General features: G+C 34.7%; 1 protein-coding gene across 1 annotated transcript; it reads right to left on the minus strand.

Moving 5' to 3' along the window:
• Positions 1 to 882: 882 nt before the first annotated feature.
• LOC100375836 (globin D, coelomic-like) lies at positions 883 to 2,290 on the minus strand. The gene is made up of 3 exons (XM_002739181.3): positions 1,965 to 2,290; positions 1,301 to 1,535; positions 883 to 1,044 (listed from the first exon to the last, which is right to left on the minus strand). Exons 1-3 carry the CDS (start codon positions 2,105 to 2,107, stop codon positions 883 to 885), a joined length of 540 nt encoding a protein of 179 aa, XP_002739227.2. The 5' UTR covers positions 2,108 to 2,290.
• Positions 2,291 to 20,358: the final 18,068 nt, after the last annotated feature.

The following is a 20,358-nucleotide window of genomic DNA, read 5'->3' on the forward strand; positions in this document are numbered from 1 at the left end:
CACAGTCGTGACGGGTGTGTAGGTACAAACACGAGTGACTTTGCAATGGTGTACTTGTCTGAACAATACCACGCACAACTTGAAGGGCTGTACTTTAGTTCGATGACCTTGTAGTGGGAAGATTGTATTTAATATATATATATATATATAAGTAGACAGACAGAGCGTGTTGAATATAATTAAGTAACAGAGCACGACTTATATAATTATTGTAAAATAATTTATTTCAACTAAAATTCTAATAAGATGCTATAAATTTACAATGTATATATACGGTAGAGTAAGTATAAACAGTTTATTTGCTTTTTTTAAAATATAGTACAATAGTTCGAATAAAACACGCATAATTATCTCCCTGACCCATCAGAATTACACCGTGCATTTACAAGTACAGTGTGACGTTAAACTATCTGATGTAATCAGTTTATCAGATGGCAACTAGAAAAAAAAACACGTTTAATAATCCCCGACTAATATGATTGATAGCATGAATACTTATTGCAAACATTTCTCATAATAGTGCACCTCTTCAACACATTCAAGATGTAGATTGTAATCGAAATTGCAGTTCAGAAATGCGTTAAAGAAGGAATGTGAGAAAAATCAATCACTCTTTCATATTGACAGCCCCGTTGCAATTTACTAAGGCGACCGAATGGAGCATAACGGTCCGGGCATGTTATTGGTTATATCATTGAAATGAACCTGACTCGAGTTGCGTATTATCAATCAAATACATGTGCGTAATGATGAAGTGGTATAACACCTAGGTATACGTTCCGAAAGAAGTGTTTATATTATACAGATCATAATACTTTCGAAGGTAACACAGATGTTGTCAGTAATTTAAATATATTAAATGACCTCAAATATGTAAAAGTACTACGAATTCTTCTTTTGTACTTGCTGTAGTTTTGTATGGTATCCATACCGCATAAGGTAGCCAATGTACTTGAATAACTGCGTCCACGCTTCTTCCACGTTAGCCGTCCAGTGTGTATGCAGGGTCGGCTTGATAGCGAAGACAAACTGCCTGCCGAATAACTAAATAACAACGGAAAATAATGATCATATACGTTACATGAAATAACATGCTGTGTTGATGAAAATGTCATGTTAGCGGAGATACACTGTGTGCTAATATATGGGGCCTACCTAATGACAAGAAGCATTTTATTGTATAGTGTTGTGTACCAAATACAAATCTAAGAAAAAAAAAACAAGCTATGTGTTTATCGTACTCTAATGATTGTGTATAATGTTTTCACTACTTTGGCTAGCTAGTAATTGCAATACTTACATCGATAAAAGGAATGTGTACGTCATATCCCAGGTGACGTTTACCGAGATCCACAACCATTTGGTCAATTTTCTCGTCTTCAAAGCCCATACTTGATATGATCTTCTCGACCAAACCCATAACGCGGATACCATGTTCTTGCAGTTTTTCGTTGTACCTGAGCTCTTCCGTTTTCATATCACGACTGTCAGCGCCGACAAAAAACTCCTTAATTTCCGGATTGTGTTCGAACAACCTAGCGGAGATGAACAGTATTTTAATTGCAAAAGAAACCTAGCCAACGTTGTATGTTAGTTTATATCCACTGATGGGAAAAGGGCATTTTTATACCCGTTAAAAACATTTGAAAGACACATCTAAAGATACGGATACAACAAATATAACCAAAGTGACTACAGTGTTGTATAGGAAACGACGTAACACATTGCGCGGTATTATCTCAATCCATGTTTGCTTTCTGTTTTGAAGATGCAACTGTACACAGCGCTCATACTACATAAGTGTATAATTGGTGTAGTGACATATTCGCGCGAATTCCATGTATATATATATTTCAGGTCCGAAAATAAAACTAAAAAATGAAAATGAATTTCAACATAACATAACAAAGAACAGCATGTATACTATAGTATTTAAAATATTTCAAAATAAAATAAAGATTTACCCCATGAACATCAGCATTCCAATTCTCTCTAAATCGGCGTGTAAATTTTGCCACGTTTGTATCAGCGTGTCCTTCTGTTCCTTTGTCAGCTCTGGCTTTTCTTCCACTACATTGCCATTTATTTTGGAGCTTCCGCATCCCATTGCGTTATACACGGTTAACAGAAATAATCCTGCAGGGTATATGGTATAATTATGAATGGTTAATTTCCTCTTCCGTGTTCGGAATGTTCGTGTAGAAGAATGTTCGTAGAGTTTTTTTTCCCAGCCAAGATTCGAAATAGCTTCGAAGTTGTCAAGAGTGGACGATGATAATCTACTAGTAAATCTGCTCATTAAGGGTTGTACAGCGTAACAAACAGGATGTTTCGCGATTCATCACTGTCATATGCACTGTCTGAGAGTCTCTGAGAAGAGCCGCTTTTTACCTTAACCAATCAAGACACGCCTATTATAATGCAGGGACTGATTTATATGGCATTTTTCCTGCCCATTGGAATCATAATCCTGCAGATAGCACGCATTATACTAATTCGTTGATATGTTTCCATGGTGACACTTCTAGTTTGCCACAGGGAGCAGGTGGCAATCTCGCTTTAATTTCCATGGCAAAAAAAGCTTTCTTATTTACCCCCCCCCTCTTCTCCGTTTGGAATCGCATCGTTGTCAATATGAATCTCGCAATGCTGTTCAATCCTACCACGCAATGGAAATTGATATACAATCCCTACATACACCTTTCAGACACTGTACGTACTTTGCAGACGACAATCTCATGTGTGTTTCCTCTTTTGAAAGAACACAGCTTTACAGAACATGTTGCCATATACAGATGTAGATATCATTGAAATGTACATGTTAGACCGGTCAATCTAGAAAACGTTTAACGAGTTGGACGAAACACATACATTGACGATCAATGTATGTAGATGAAAATAATGAATTTTAAGAAGATCGAATCGCTTCTGACCTTATGAACTTGTTGTTATAGACCGGCATTTTCGGGCTGTTACAATGGTTGTGGATTTCATTGTAAGGTAGTGAATTTACTGGAACAACACTATTAGTCCATGCACTATATTAAAAAAACATAGTTTTTAGAAAGGGGAGACAACAACTGGATATATTTTTGACGAGCGTTAAACAGTTATTGCATAGTGTTAATGCTAACTATAAATTATAACTAAAAAGAAACATCCACGTATGAGCAAGGAAACCAAGCAATAATGTTGAATCAAGGTTAGTCTGGACCATTCTATTCAACATTGACCAATTCTCTTAAATTTAGTTACTACTTCTCAAAACAAAATGTTACAATATTATTGTATTCATTGGATAGTTCATACACGAAAACACATTTTTTGCCCATTTCAAAATAACCACTAACATATCCATGCACATCAAACCAAAAAAATGTAAATGAGTTTGTATAACGGAACCACATTCAATGGTTACTCAATATGTAACCTGACATGCCATTGCCTGACACACTGTATCCGTTCAACTTTCAATCAAGTTTATAATCTTGTTTTTGTTTGGAAATGTACAGTTACTTGTTTTTGTAATTAAATTGAGATGGGGTCCATATTACAATCATGATTACATTCACAGAACAATTTTATATAACCGTTATTTTATTCCTCGTCATCTAAATATGTTGAATATTTGTTTATTATCAAGTAGGTTAAGTTTTGTCGACGTAAGTTTGTTTGTTTGTCCACGAAATGTTCAAGAGAGATTGACGCAAGCAGCATTCCATTAAATGTTAGTAAAGATGGTAAATAATTTGTTTCCATTTATGACTCAAACTGTTATGGATGGATTCTCATGCAATTGTTATGAGGTATAGTCCTTGACATGGACCAATCGATTCGATTTTGATGGGCGATGCAGATCTGGTTGCTATGAAAATATTTTCGGAAATATTTTTTTTTTGATATCTCAACAATTTGAAAATTGGTTCTCATCAGGAGTAAAAATTGTATCAATTAGTTAAATGTTCGTAGAGTTATGGAGTCCATTTTCAAAGATGCTATCATATTTGCAGATAGATCCATTGTCTGATTTGTTCTCGCCTCAATGTGGTCTTTCTTTTCAAGAAAAAATTCGAAGCTTATGTGAGTGTATGATATATTTAGTGTCACGAGAACCCATAGCGATACAATAGAGTAGAGATATATTAGTTAGTATATTTTAATTTACATATATAGGAGAAATTTGCACATTCGGAGTGCCTTCTATTTTATTTATTTCACAGTAACTAAAATCCCGAAAATACAATGCATTCTTTAAAAGAATAGTGACACATTAATAGAAGCCAATGACCTTTCTATCACGCCTGATAATATACTTGACACGATAATAAATTCAGTTTATAATGAAGAATTACTCCCAATTAATTATTGTTACCCGTTCTAATATCGATACAGCAATAAATAACCCTCATTGCATTGTTTGCAATACCCGGACATACTCCGAAAAAACAACGTTGTGAATACTGAGTTTTAAAACAGTAAAATTACCTTGCACGTTATTAGTTCTGAATTGGCATGTGATGGCATATGGTTTCCTCAACGTATTAAAAAGCTTCACAGATATGAACCCATAGAAATTGGATTCCATTCGAAACGAATACTATACAATTTTTCAAACAAGGCGCAAACCATCATAAATACAACGTAAATAACAATGTTTTCTAATAATAATTGCCTTGTAAACATCCTTCAATAAAAACAAGATAAGATTTGACGCACACAATCTCCCGTTCTAACTCGTACAATAATTTCACGGTGATACAATGGTTTATACAATATTATTGCAAACACTGTAGCAATATCAGACAGGATACACACACACATATGTTTTTTCAACTTTAGTACGATCAACACTATTAAAAAGAAAAAGGAACCTTACTTGGCACGCTTCCAACAATTAGGGTATAGTCCTTACTTTAATAATCTAGTATACATAGCAGAATGGTCATCAAATCAGTAGTAGGTTTAAAAAAACTAGGTAGGTCATCACATTCTATGGTTTTACTAGCGCCACGCTAATTTAAACACTGAAATTAGTGCTACTATTCACGACGTTCGAAACAAGTCGTTATCAGTTTTCTACTTAAAACAAATCACCAAGAAGACGGCTTTGTCTGCGTCAATTATGACTTTAACATCTTGTTCAGTTATGAATGTCGAATAACTCTATTTCCGCTTCTTAGTTCTTAGTAACGATCATAATCTTTTAGGCTTTACATTCATATCCTCTACTAAACAGTTTATGTAATCTAATTGTTTGTGATAAGAAATTCAAAATCTGCCCGACACACAGTTAGAAATTCCTGTTTAACGCAGATTAGTTTGCTCCAGTAAAATCAGGAAAACCTTCTTTTTTCTTAACACTCAATCATTTCAACATTTTGGTCATAACAACTGGAAATAAGACAAAATGGATTCCCAGTTCACCTTCCTAAGTTTCTGTCCATTCAAATTGCCAACATATAAACACGCAACATGTGACATTCGATTACATAAGTACTACTGTTGGCAGACAGGAAATAGCGTGTAATAACCTCGGGCATGAGAAAGCCAACCCTCGAACTTCAACCTTCAAACTTACATACAAAGCAGATGCAGTTAATGAGTTAAACACATAATCTTAAAAGCGTTCTATAATCTGATTGTTTCTTTTATGGATTGATGGTTTATAGAAAATATCCATATAATACAGGCTACGATATACCCTTTTTAAACGTCGAATCCAGAGAATTTCACAATCTGTCTCAAGTACTTCCTGCGTTCTACATAATAAATGCTTTTATGCTTTCAGACTCTATGTATTGTATTGATGATTCTTGAAAAAACGTTGACGGGAGAGATATCAATTTCATAAATTGAAAAATGATATCTGCACTAATGTTAGTTTGTACGTTGAACCGCGGTTTCCATGTGTTTACAGGGGAAAGATGGCGAAAGATCAAAATCTAGGATTAGGTATCTGGGCGAAGTGCCACGCGAAATGGCTCTTTTTTAAAATGGAATTCATTATTTGTTTTTTTGTGTACAATCATTAACGTTAGTTGAATACAATTTCGATGTCAGTTTACTTGTACTGCAAGGTTTGATCAAAAACAGCTATGCGATACTACAAATCAAACTTAAGTAAACCACCGTCCTACCATATAATTGATCTAGAACAGAAGCAGCCATATGGTCTCTAATCAGCGAACAGCTACAACTTTGATACGAGATCCGGACAACATATGCATTTCACTTTTACGAGATCGAAAACTCGCATGTATTATGGGGAATATTAGTACAAGTCATAGTACTTATGATATGCTCAATTTAAAAGGATTACTTGACAATGTGCTTTCGATGGAAAATAAGAAAAAATAGAAGTCCCTCGTGAATTAACTTTTGTTAATCACTATCAAAAAGTATGAACGTCTAAAGAATTTGTACCAGGTATTGCGTCATAATTGTAAGGAAGACTGTTTAATTAATTAGAGTACATTTACCAATGTAGTAGACACTGAGATCTCCCCTCTTCCCCTCTTCCCCTCTCCCGAAATGCATGTTAACAAATATAATACAATAATTCTTTCAATCACACAATGCACCACACCATGCAAGTTCTTCCTGTGAATTTTTCCCGATATTTTATGCAGAAAAACACGTAACTAACTTAAGCTTCTTAGTTGTATAGCATTTTCTTTTAATTGTTTCAAAATTATATAGTATTTTCTCCTGCAGAAAATAATTCTGCTATCCTAATTTTGAATTATATGATAACATAAAAAAAATCGTTTATGAATAACAGCATTATTTTTTCACTAAATTGAAATTATATATTACGTAGGGTGTACTCATGGAAAAAAGATTGTCCAGGACTGTAGTACATAAAGGCAGGGTTTATGTTGAAATTTACAATCACAATGACTGAAACATAATAACATTAAACACGTCGGCTCGAGCGATTGTTCCCCTACAAGTTTCACGTCAAATTTGTTTGAAATCGACGATAAAAAACTTGACGCGTGATTTCATAGTTATTTCAGTTAATCTGAAACGTTATTGTAGTTGCATGCAACAAATCACACTTACCGATAAATGTGGAAGTTATCGTATCCCAAACGTTCAGTTGAGTCTCGCTTTCTCATAAAATTGTGTTCATAGTAAAAAAGTGTCATCTATTCCAGCACTGACAGACTGTTGTCATATTCGCGTTTTTTTTTGTAAAATAAAATAAACAGTGAAAATAAACGTCAACGTTGCTTGTTGATTGTGCTTAAGTGGACGATTGGCAAGTAAACTGACGTGGTCACGATCGACATTATGGAACAGCTGTCTCATTTAATATTATTATTAGTAAATAAAATAAAATCTTCACATTTTTTGGCCGAGAAAAAACACACACTCAATAAGAGTGGAAATTTCTTCATCACGAATCACCCAAAGCAAAATGATAACTTTCAACTGATCTTAATATCGTGATTGTGTATGTCGTGCCATAGAGTAAACCAAATATGCTAACAATGATCGTATATATTCGTGATGTAACAAAACCATAAAAAAAAATACTGAGAAAATGTACACCCGAAATTGGCATTGACTTCGAGCGACCTTCGAATGGCGGATTAGGAATTCAAGCTAGGCAGCGACTGTATACAACGGAAATCAGATTGAAGATGGACATCGTTTTTGCTATTAAGTTTACTACTCCTTAATTTTTAGTAATTAAATTCGATGATATACATGGCACTTTCTCTCGACATGCGTCACATTTACTGGTAACCGTAGTCATTCTATGATAGAGTGCCTCCTAAACCTTTTTTTACAATGCCGTTATTTGTCGCTTCCTTAACCTGACAACACTGACGTATTTCCACGTAGATTGTCGTCTTGGCTCACACCTCATAATAGAGCAATCAAATATGTGTATCATTTCCAAGTAAATTATAATAATCACCATCGAGGTTGATGCCTTGCAAAAACGTAATCAGCTCCAGACGTCATGCATCTTTAGATTGACAGATGTGTTTTCTTGAATGACTGATACGTATGTCCGCCTACATAACTATGACATATTCGCATTTCCCGTGCCAACAAAAGACTTTTAATTTTGCAAACACAAAACGGATAAACGAACAAAAAAATACAACACAACTTTTACTGTGAATAACCACCTAAGATACACTCAATCCTATACTTATTTAAATATTGGAGTAATGTTGCATAAGGGGGCTTTCTGACACAAACATGTATATATACAATTGTATTACTAGCTAAGCATTGTTTACGTTAATTCAGGAAGTGTGCGAGTAGACAACATGATGATGTGCAATTATTTAAACGACAAAATGGTTTACGTTTCTATTGTGTCCTTTGGAAAATCTTTTAAATACATTTCAAAATTACGCAACGGTTACTAGTACCGAAACTTCGGCAACTGTATGCGAGAATAACAAATACACAAAAAATCGACGTGCTCAACTTACTGATACGAACAGGCAGGGAAATGATCCCCCGATTATGAATCAGATTTAGTAAACGAGTTATGCATTGAAGTTATTGACAAAAAAATGAGCACGCGCTTGATAGTGTATCACTGGAGATCATGATTAATTGGAGATCTTCTCCTTATTTTATTGTACAAATTCACTTTACTGTTTGGGTCATATTACGCTGTTTGACCCTATATTCTCAGATCTAGGTCTCATATCACTGCGGTGATCCGAAGAGTTAATACTGCATTTTTAGTTTAAAAAATAATGATCGATACTTGTCATGATGCATGACTAATGGTCACATATTATTCCATGTAAGTGCTCAATTTATTTGACAATCGATCTCAAATCCAATCAGCAAATACGTTGATTGAATATATATTTTTTTATCTTAACGCCGCATACGTCGCATTGAGCACAGTATCCTTGAGAATTCAAGAAACGCTGTTAACTCCTGTTCCCCCGTAGTATAACAACCAACGAACGTAATTAGTTAATTATATTAACTATTAGTGATGATGACCGGTAGAGGTTGGAGTAGAATCGTGTATTTTCGCTTCAAGTTTTTTTTTAACATTTGCATTTATTTTTAAATAAAATAATTACAACATTAAATATATTCATAAAACCCATAGTTTACATAACACACTATATGATTTCTTACTTGATCAAAGATATCAACTCCCGTGAGACATGCTGTTCTAGATCACGCGTTTCAAACGCTTATGTCCCCTTATTTTCACGTGTGGTGTGATTAAGGACATAACGAAAATTCCTAAGTTATATGTTTTATATTTCATAAATATTAGTAATAAATAACTCAAACTTAAACAAATAATGTTGCATGTGGGAAAATTGTATTACAATACACATTGGTGACAATAGTATATCTGTCAAATTAAAGGCCCATATAAGGTTTATAATGAACTTTCGACATTATGTTTAATATGTTGCCTATGTGCGGATACTTTACCCGTTAAAAGTAAAACACCGCGAATATATCAACAAGGATTATTGAAGGGATCCCTTGACATCAGAATAATCTGACAAGACAAATCTTGTGAATTCCATGAGTTATTAGTACTACCCAGAGTCTTCTGTGGCGCCATCAAATATCTACGAACTCTAGTACATCGAGAGCATTCATAGAGCATGTTGCAGTCTTGATAACATTATGTGAAATTGTTACTATTCCGACTATTACATATTCCACATAATAGAATGGGGATCATTTTGATTAGTGACAATGAAGAATATGAACAGAGCAGTTTTAATACATATATAATAGCCGTTCGTCTTGAGACGCGCGAAAAAAAGCAAATCTGTAAAATTAATTAAATTGAAAAACCACACAAAAACGCCACACATTTACATTTCACCATTGTTAATAAATACTCTTTGGTTTTTTTTCAAAGATCCAGGGAAAATATTGCAACGGTCCGCTCGAAGACTTGATGTTAATATTTACAATCACAAATCATTATGATGAGTAAGAACAATCACTGATTGAGTGACATTGTAACATTCTGCTATATGTACATACGCCAACTAATATGATATTTAGACATCATGACAAAGATGTAATGCCAGTCTCAACATGCTTGCATACATAATTAAAATGAACTTGGCATGAACCGTACCGTTACAGGACGCAGGTGGTAAACCGATTAATCGCATTTAATAAACTCATGTTGGATGTATATTTCCTTGATACACACGTTTAGATATTTTGTCGGATAAATCGGTTAGGACGCATACATCCTTTCATCCTTACCCTTCTTTCACACGACTGGATCAATTTTTGTCAACAACAAAATAAAAATAACACTGAACACTTGAGGGCGCACTATAAATCCGCTGTGAAGCAAATGGTTTGTTGTATTCAACTCATAATATATATATATATACATATAGGATATCTTATGAGTAATTACTATAGAAATTAAAATAATTTGATATTGTAGGTAACGAATTTGAGATCTTGTTTGTCATATATATCCGTTCAGCGCGTATTCAAGACATGCCATAGCGTCATGGCTAATTTGCATAAAATTTCGCCGCTCGTGAACACCGACAATGATAATTTAAAAATATAGGTATTTTTAAGGACATCACTATGTGTACAATTCAGGGATATATAATAACTAAATTTAAAGTCAATTTAAGATGTGACCTATGAATTTTGTCACCACCCAATCAAGCTTAAACCCTTTATGTCAGCAAAATTTGTATAAACACAATCCAAGCTCAGCGAGAGTTAAGTCCATCAAATATTTGATATTAGTTCGTATATACAAACTGCAATCATGTCTTAATCATAGACCGGCGTCTGTATTTACTAGGTACAACACGGATGCTAGTAAATCCTGTCTTCATGAGAAATATGTTGTAGTACCTGCCGATAAGACATCTAATAACGTTTATGTCATCATTCACTATACCAACCATGGGTAGTGACAATGATTTCCATAGCATGTACTGGATTTCTAATCTAATCATATAATTTCAAAAATAGATATATTGACGATGTTATTTGCATAATTAACAATTCAAACTTAATGATGCTATCCTCCAGAATCGAAAGTTCAAGAAATAACTGTTATTGCTGCCTCATATTTTGTATATTTACTTTGAACGTGACACTGTTTTTTCACCACACCAAAAACAGGATTTTATTTTTGACATTATACACTTTCGAAACCTTGGCAGTAAATTATAGAGCTCTCCGTCCATCTCTCCATGGTGTGTACATGCCATAGCTGGTCGGTTGAAGTCGAGAATGTGGCTGACATCGAACTTATTCCTCAACGTCATCACATTCTGAACACTTGTGTATTACATCAAGGCTTCATTACTATACACATCTGATTCTATCTCACTGATGTTCAAATATAATGAGGAAGAGATACTATAAACTGTCATTGGCTGATTCATATCTTTACAAGGTTATGTATTTTATATGATTGGTTGATTCAATTCCAACTAATTAACAAGCGGTTTTGAGATGTATAATGCAGAGGAAGTGACGGGTGCCGTAGCGGGAGGATGTGCTCACTCTTGGTTGGTTTCCAAGAGGTCTATGTATCTTTATCTGAATTGACTGTGTTGAATTTGTCTTCTATGTTTTTTTCAAGAATTGTAAATTTTCCTTTTCTTTTGATTTTGATGTTGTAGGTGTTTGCTTATTTGACGTATTTTATTTTTTAGATCAGTGTCATTATCATCAATAGCCTAATATTCTAAACTGTTGTACACTAAGCCAGGTACCCTGAGGAAATCATCAGCCCTATCAAATAGACCTCAAGCATGTATATAATGTTCAATGTCGGCGGCACGTATCATTAAACAGGAAAGAAATCCGATCCGTTCGTTTGCATTATACGACGACGGGGGATAAAACCTTGGCGTCCATACTCAGCTTTACTCTCGCTAAATAACCCGTTATTGAATTGTCACAATCTATGCATGGCAAAGTAGATTGTATTATTATACGTTATATATATTCCCAAGAACATACTTTATTATAACGCGTACCTATAAAAGATGCAGACATATGCGTGTTCACGTTGCGATCGTAGATTAACTGCAGATGGCCATTGTACTTTCATGAATTAGTTTTCGCGTATCTGTTGACCGATTTAAGCGCGCCTCAGTGGACAAGTATTTGCAACACAGTGTTTTGAGTTTTGTGAAGTTTTATGGTGTTTTAATGAGTTTATGAGTACGGAATGTGATGGGAGGAATGATGCCACACGTGTTTTTTAAGAGTTTTGAGATTTGTCGATGTACAGATCTAGAGATATCGACGTTTTAAGAGTTGTTGTTGTTTACGTGTTGTTCCGGAATACTTCTGACGCTTTTTGATTTGAGAGCACTTTGTAACGTTTTTTAATGTCTGTTTGGAATTGAGGTGGTGCGCCTATATACGTATTGTTTGATAACGCAAGCTTTTGTTCATGATAACAGGATTATATGTAACTCAGTAGTGTATATCGTTTTAGCCTTTTTCCGTCTTTTTGCCAGAGGAGTAATGTGTTATGAAAGCGACATTGTCTTTGCATTTCGTTTCCACGCCGTATGACTTGTGTTTAGATTAACAACTTTTGAGTTCAGTTTAAGTTTATAAGCGTATTTGACAAGAGTTTGATTAATAGCTTGTTTATTCATTGATTAGTTACCGCTTTGCAATGCTTTAACCAAAACCCGCATCCCTGGTAATCACGTGATCGTGCTGTCGACGGCCGCGATTGGCTGATCGCTTGGTTACACCGCCACGCCTTAGTTTTTTTGACCTTTTGATATAGAGTTTGTAACCTTAGTAACGGAGAAAGTGCAGCGACGGGTTACCTCAGCGAACCGTTTTGAGAAAAGTGAGTCGATTGGTAGCCTTTCCCTTGTTTTTTGATTTATAACCATGATATTTGAGACTTTATAACCATTGTATTTAGACTTTATAATCATTGTACTTAATTAGTGTGTTTTACTCTTTTTGATTTATACCCTTTCTTAGTATTGTATTTAACCCGTATGACGATGAGTAGAAGACGGTATCTTTGATTTGTGAACGTGCAATGCCGGGAGGCATAATCTCAGTTTGGGTGAAGGGATGTGTCATGAATTAGTTTTCGCGTATCTGCTGACCAACTTAATTAGCTGATTATTAGCGAATTGCTGTGTTATGTCCGTCATCGTTTAGGCCTATTTGAAGTTTTGGACAGAACTTGGCTCAGTGATTTGGAACTAATTACGAGATAACCGTCGCTATTCTGACTACTCTTTCTGACAGTTGGTATCCGTAGTTATTAATGTAGTGAACGATTAATCAAAAGATATGACGTATTCAGTACTTAGTGTGATTGGCTTTATGATTGAAAGTTACGCCCTAGAGTCTTTTTACTGCTTTGTAATTGGTTAGAGTTTTGAAAATGAATAAAGAGAGTTTTGAGTTGGTCTTGGCGAGTACTCCACGATAGACGCAGTCTAGGTCCAGCCTAAGAGAGTCCTAGTCCAGTCCTGGAGAGACTTGACGCAGTCTAAAAGAGTGGCACAGTTGAAGGCGTGGCCTGTTCAACATTTGTCAACAACCAATCACAAGACTAGTTACGAACCACATCGAGGTCACGACTCGGTTAGCCTTGCTCAACTGGTTCGTAACCATTCTTGTGATTGGTTGTTGCCAAATGCTACAGGCCACGCCTCCAAACTTTACCGTGCGTTCGGGCAAACCGTTAGGAATTCCTAAATGGAGTCAATTTGTGTAGTTTTCTTGATTTATTCTGCAAATATCGGTAAAATGTAGGCAAGGCTTTGGCAAAATTTGAAGGAGCAACTAATATTCTTCAACCTGGTATTTTTTTTAGATTTTATTTTTCATTCTTTTCGTCTGTTTTTTCGAGTTTAAAAAATGTGAGCTGGCTGGAGCCTTCATCCCTTGTCTAATTCTTACACTAGATACCAGCCGATACCCCCACCCCCCACCCCCCGCTCATAGAGACTGCGTACTACAGTTGATTATAGTTACTGGGCTCCCTGTGTGCTAACCGAAAACGCTGTAATTTAGCTGTGTGACTTATAAATAGGTGTGGTACGTTCGCGAGAAAGTAATTTCAGTCACTTCCACGGCACTCTGACATTTTTATCTGTAGAGTGATCAAATAACTTGCGTTTGAGAATTTCTCAATTCATTTTAAAAACGTTATTCTCGACAATTTGAGTGATTCACACTGCTGGAACACGGTTACTAAAAAGAGTATCCGTGGCTGAAAATAACATTTAATGAGTGTATTTCGTTGTTTTTTCAGCAAACAATATGTGTATGTTATTGAGTAATATGAAACCTGTTATAATAGATAAAATAAAATATTGCATACTTCAAATATAAGTGTTGTTATTTTGTGGGAGAGCGGGTGTGAGTGATGTATGGTCATGACCACCATCCCTTTGGCAGGCAACAAATCGTGATATTACCCTCACAAGCATGTATTATTATTTAATATCAAATTCATGAGCCTACAATATCAGATTCATCATGTAGTAATTTTTATTTGGCGAGGACAAAATGTACTTGAAATATTATATTATTACTCGAGTTTAAAAAATCTGATATTGTAATGAAATATTCACTATTTATCTTTATCTATCCTGTCAATACGTGCACGAATGCGCACTTTTGCTTCAAAAAACGAATTGTGATGTTGCAAGTAAAACATATACACGTGATAACTGGTGTTAAGAATCCAAAATTTAAAACAGTCTTTTTTACAGCTACAGTAAAAACGTTGTGTCAGGTAGGCAATACAGCTTGTTTGTACCCAGTAATGTTGAAGAATTAAAAATATGTGCAGCGGTACGTTTGGAAGATAGGAATACATCGACCAATGATTAGCACGTCGGGGTCGACGACACAAATTGCATGCGAAAACAAAATTCATAATTTCCATAATGACTATAATTTCTCAACGAGAACGAATCATAGTGTGGTTATCATTCAAACGATTGTCACAAATGTAGGCAAACACGGAATATTGTTGATTCTGATAAAATCTTGTGCGTGCGTTGTCCCAAAACACTGTTCAGCTATCATCTCATACCTAGACAGCACTACGTTTGTTCATACGTGAAAAGTAATTTCGCATATTACGTTATTTTTAAAGCAAGTGCAAACATTCAAAATATTGCAAATCTGTGATGTTTTGTTTTTAATTAACAATACACTGTTTGTGTATACCAATAAAGGAGTCGTCGTATCATTCTAAAAGAGCTTTATTTCTTTCATTTTTTTTCTTTATTCGTTTTATCAATGTCGCCCTCACAGAGCTGCGTCTATTATAGAATGGTCAGAAGTATATACGTTGCCTTTATTATATGATCATTGTCGCATTGGACCAGCAAAAGCTGATAGCGCATTGTTGTCACGTTCATGATGATTCAATTATAGTTCAGCTATTTGAAATGGGGTGAATTGCTGCATGGTTGTTGGGGGATTAGATGGAATCTCCTGTTAAAATGGTGTGACCTAACTCATAATTCAATATGACGCCCTTGTCAGTTGAACTCTCATCAACATGTGTTCTGCGTATTTCCTGAGATTTAAAGTCATTGGACATTATACCAGAAACTAATGATGTGTAATGGAAACATTCGCTTTTGTATTAAACTTTATGTAAGCAGATTATATTAATATGAAAACATATTAATAATACTATGAAGCATGTATGCGGGATATTGATGAACTCACGCGGCGTTGAATTTAACTAGGGTGGTACATTCCTTCGCTGTAATAACCCACATAAAGACAACCTTACATTAAAAACAAGATGAAGTAAGAAATATGACATGTCTGTCTGGTGACTATATTGGTGGATTAAACAAAAACTGTATTTGATTGCAATCACGTCACAATATAAATATATATCACAATCTGAAAAAGGTCATTCAAAGGCACCGGATATCAGGATATTTATCCAGACTGGAAAAAGTATGCATGCGATAAGTGCATAATTCAGTTATATTTTCTCTGTAATATAAAAACAATGACGGAATCCATTGATGTACACTAATGAAAAACTATGGGAAAATATCGTAGACGTGCTTCGTAAAAAAATATAACTCGACGAAGTCAGGATAATGTTGTCATTTTGTGCAAAACAAACCAGTTTTTGAAAAATCTTACAATTGCGGAACACAAGTTAAAGTACTTTTCCAATAATAAAGAATGTTTCGAGTTTCTTCCATGCCTCTACATTCAACGTATAGCATCGATGGACAGTAAAAAAATCACATCTGTATATTGATTGATTGATTGACTGTTTGTTTGTTTTTTTTGTTTGTTTGTTTGTTTGTTTGTTTGTTTGTTTGTTTGTTTGTTCATTGTTTGATTCATGTGTGGGTCATGCCATTCTGTAAAATTAGTGGCGTTCTGCATCGAAACCGGCCAGTGGCTGCTTTCCATTGTCATAATGTGTTCTGTGTATACGTGACTTTTGACTATATTTGATTTGATAAAACGTTAAATTTATCATCTGTGATATACGTTAGAAAGACCTCGAAAATTGAGTATTGTTGCCAAACTACATTTATCTGGAATAAAGTGTGTGTATTCGAAATGACCAAATTCCTCTGCTTTCACACAACCAAGGAAACACATTACACAATTAAATACAGTGCTATTAACGTTTACCGACATATATGTAGAAAAACATATTATCCATTGGCATTGACAGGAGTGCTGGAGGAGTGGCACCCATGGCAGAGTTATTAGCGACGATATATTTAGTAAATCAGAGGGGGAATTTAAAATTGTAAAAGAAAGACACGAATATTGCGATTTATAACATTAAAAACATATCTCGAATATATGAATATATGCACTTTCATTTGAAGATCTGTCGTACCTGAATCGGTATTACAACTATAAAAACTATGGTACACATATGTATAGTTTGCAAATTCAAGTTCTAATATACGTATATATATATATATACAGAATAATGGAATAATAGTTTTATATTATCATGTGTCTCCTATATGTGCAAATCACAAACGAATAGTAATGTGTTGATGTATGCCTATCCGTCTAACTGCCAGTATGTGTATCAGTGTCAAATCTTGCTCCATTGATATTTCAAGAACAGTTCGATGAGTCATCACCATGTGATTAGCTAGTGCAACTTTAGAGAGCCGGTTATATGTCAGAATCTTACAAATGTATAACATCACATGCTTGCGCTGGTAACGTAGTTGAATAAAGTTGGCTTCGGCCACCAGTCTGCTGACAGACGACATTAAACTGATCATATAGAGTTTTGTGCAGTTATTGGAATGAACGAGCTTTATCCCCAAGAAATAGTACATGATAAAGAGACAAAAACGAATCTGATCTCAAGATACAGTAACGTCAAGGTCACACTGGGTACACCGAGGTCAAGTTTGTAAGTCAAAGATTAGCGGTTTATATATTGTGTAACTGACTGATAGTAACTAACAGAAAGGGGTCTATTGATTCTTTAATTTTGTATGATTTCAAATATCCCAACAAGCGACTACCAAAATAAAAAAAAAACAAATAATCATTAAAATTAAATAAAGTAAACGAATATGAATAATTTAATACATATTTGAAAAAAATAAAAGTCCAAACTGGGATGTTATTTTAATGATATTACTAAAACCACTGACATGCGGCAATACTACTAAACAGTAAATATAGAAATTACCGGTCAATCTATCAATAGTAATACGTGACAAAAAGAGTCGCTTATTTTTGTGAAACGTACAATCTCAAATCAGTTACTATATCGACATCTCGAGATCTCGACTTATTATCTCGTGATCTCGACTTATTATTTTAAGATGTCGACTTATGATATCGAGATCTCGGAATGTGTGGTAGTGACTTCAGAAACCAACAGAACACGAATATTGACTGTGTCATTATAACACCCACTTAAAACGCCCTCTACAGATAAACTTGATTAATCCTATCCTCGGGGGCGGATCGGAGCTACGTCACGAGACGTTCCACGTTATTAAGACGCGCACCGCTGTATCACGTATTTCTATGGGCTCTGCGCAAGCTGATTGGAACGCCGGTTAAAAAGCCAGTGAAAATTCGAGAAAACAGCACAAACTCAACTTCGAAGTAATCTTGAGCAACCGAATGTATGTATGATGCACATATAGGGGGTAATCGTGTTACACTTGTTTAAAGGGAGTGACGACAACCATCCCGAAATACAGTTTTCTGAAAGTTTTCGGTCTTTGTTTACGCCGCGACGGTTGCCAGGCGGTGAAAATGCCCGGATGTCAGCGCTCTCTCATTGGTAAAAAGAAATGGAAATGATGAATACAAAATTTACATTTTTTTAGCAAACATGTTTCCTGATAACAAATGACACCGTAGCTATTGCCGGTGATAATTATATATATATATATATTTACGATTATAGCTTCACTACATATCCGTGAATGTGCATATCTGTTATACCACTTAAATACGCATGTCAATACTAATGTAAATTGTTAGTGCGTTTTAAAATTACTAAATATCGAAATGCTCGGCAAAGGATTTGGGTAATTTCTTGTTACCCAAGGTAATGTCGATGTATACTAAATTTCGTTAAAATTGTTACGTAACATGAGTGTTAAACTAGTCGTCTCAAATAAAAACGCAGTGACAAGGGTGTAATTGAAGTACCATATCTACACGGAACTCCATATTTGTGGTAAATCAATGGTAGCTTGGTTGCCATGGCAGAGAGTCTAAAACTCGACTAATATATCTTCAACATTTGTTTTGATAATGAAACTTGTTATGTATACAGAATAAATAAAAATATATCTCATTTATGACTATTTATCATGTGATATATATAATGCTTACGTCGAGGCTCAATTGCTCATTGCAAATAATACATTTGTAGTCTAGTTGCTTTTGAGCACAATATAATGTTTTACGAATTGACACTAATTATTGTTATTATCCGTTCTACCGAGCGTTATCATTTGCGTATCTTTAAATACAGATGACGCATTCGAAATGTATTTTTGATAGTGAAAAACCTCGATATTGACATATTGATTGTAACAGCTGATAAAGGTCACATTACTACAAATATATGACAGCAAACTAAACATGTTAGCACGACCTTGAAAGATTTATTGTAACGTAATAAGTTGTACACGAGCCATCCCCGATCTATGTCAATACGCAATGCATTACTACGAAATAAAGTATTGATACAATTATAAACGCACTGATAATATCAATAAACGTTGAATTTATTGACATTTTAAATCTAGCTAGATAATGTGGTCTGATGTTCATAATCACATAAGTGTTTTTGGAAGCACTGCAAGATATATGTATATATCAACACCTGTCAAGGCTGCTCAGGGACATGAAATGCATTTGTAAACTTGCGCTCATAATCAAAGACAGGTGAACAATCGACGACAACGTTCGTATATTAATAACTATTTACACAAGGGACCTAATTTTGAACGTGTATCCCTGACTCGAGAGAGCTTATTGATCTAAATGCAATTTTCAATTTAATTTATATTACTATGCTAACAGAAGGCACTGGCATATGACATATTATGTTGTATTTCATGATCATGACGCGGATTAAGTTTTAATCATGCATTTTCAAAAAAACATCTGATGTTTTATCGTGGGTGTTATTGTTACCATATCAACTGGTGAAAACTATATAGGTCTTCAAGCTTTTGCTTTTTTTTAAATGAACTATTTGTAATAATGAATGCTACGACTGCAGCGTAGGTCAATTGCGCAGCATTAGTAATATTGCAACTCAGAAGTCACAGTTAAAATATATAACTTATTTGCGGTACCTGTAGTGAAATCTGTATACTGAAATATTTGTTGTAATAGTTTTTCATTTTTGTTTTTACTTCAAATGAAGAAAAATATTTTTTGAATCTGAAATCAATCGTTTGAATGGCAATTTCAGTCAGATATAGTACTAGCATAACAACGCATTTTGACATACTAATATTACATGTGGGAGTAGTTTTGCCAATTTACAAAATGGAAATCGTCAACTAACTAATTTGTGTCGAGTTATCCATTTTTGCCTGTAGAGCAGAGTTTTTGTCATAAAAACTACCGTAAACGCAACTTAATTTGAGAAAGGTCGGACAGATCATTATCTTTCATACATCATATCGTGTTTCTCTGCATGGCCAAGACGGATGATCGGGCACAAAATGCAAAACCTGTCATGATATCATTTCTTTTTTTTGTCAAGTGTCGCACAATCCAAGCAGAATGAACGACCTGAACGGAAAATGGGACGATAAGATATCAGCATCCCAGTCAAAATGAATTAAAATGTCAAGTATAAAGATCTGTGTGACTAGGATTTCA

The sequence above is a fragment of the Saccoglossus kowalevskii genome, chromosome 2 (assembly GCF_978046115.1).
Source record: "Saccoglossus kowalevskii chromosome 2, keSacKowa6.1, whole genome shotgun sequence".
Classification (NCBI taxonomy): Eukaryota; Metazoa; Hemichordata; class Enteropneusta; family Harrimaniidae; genus Saccoglossus; species Saccoglossus kowalevskii.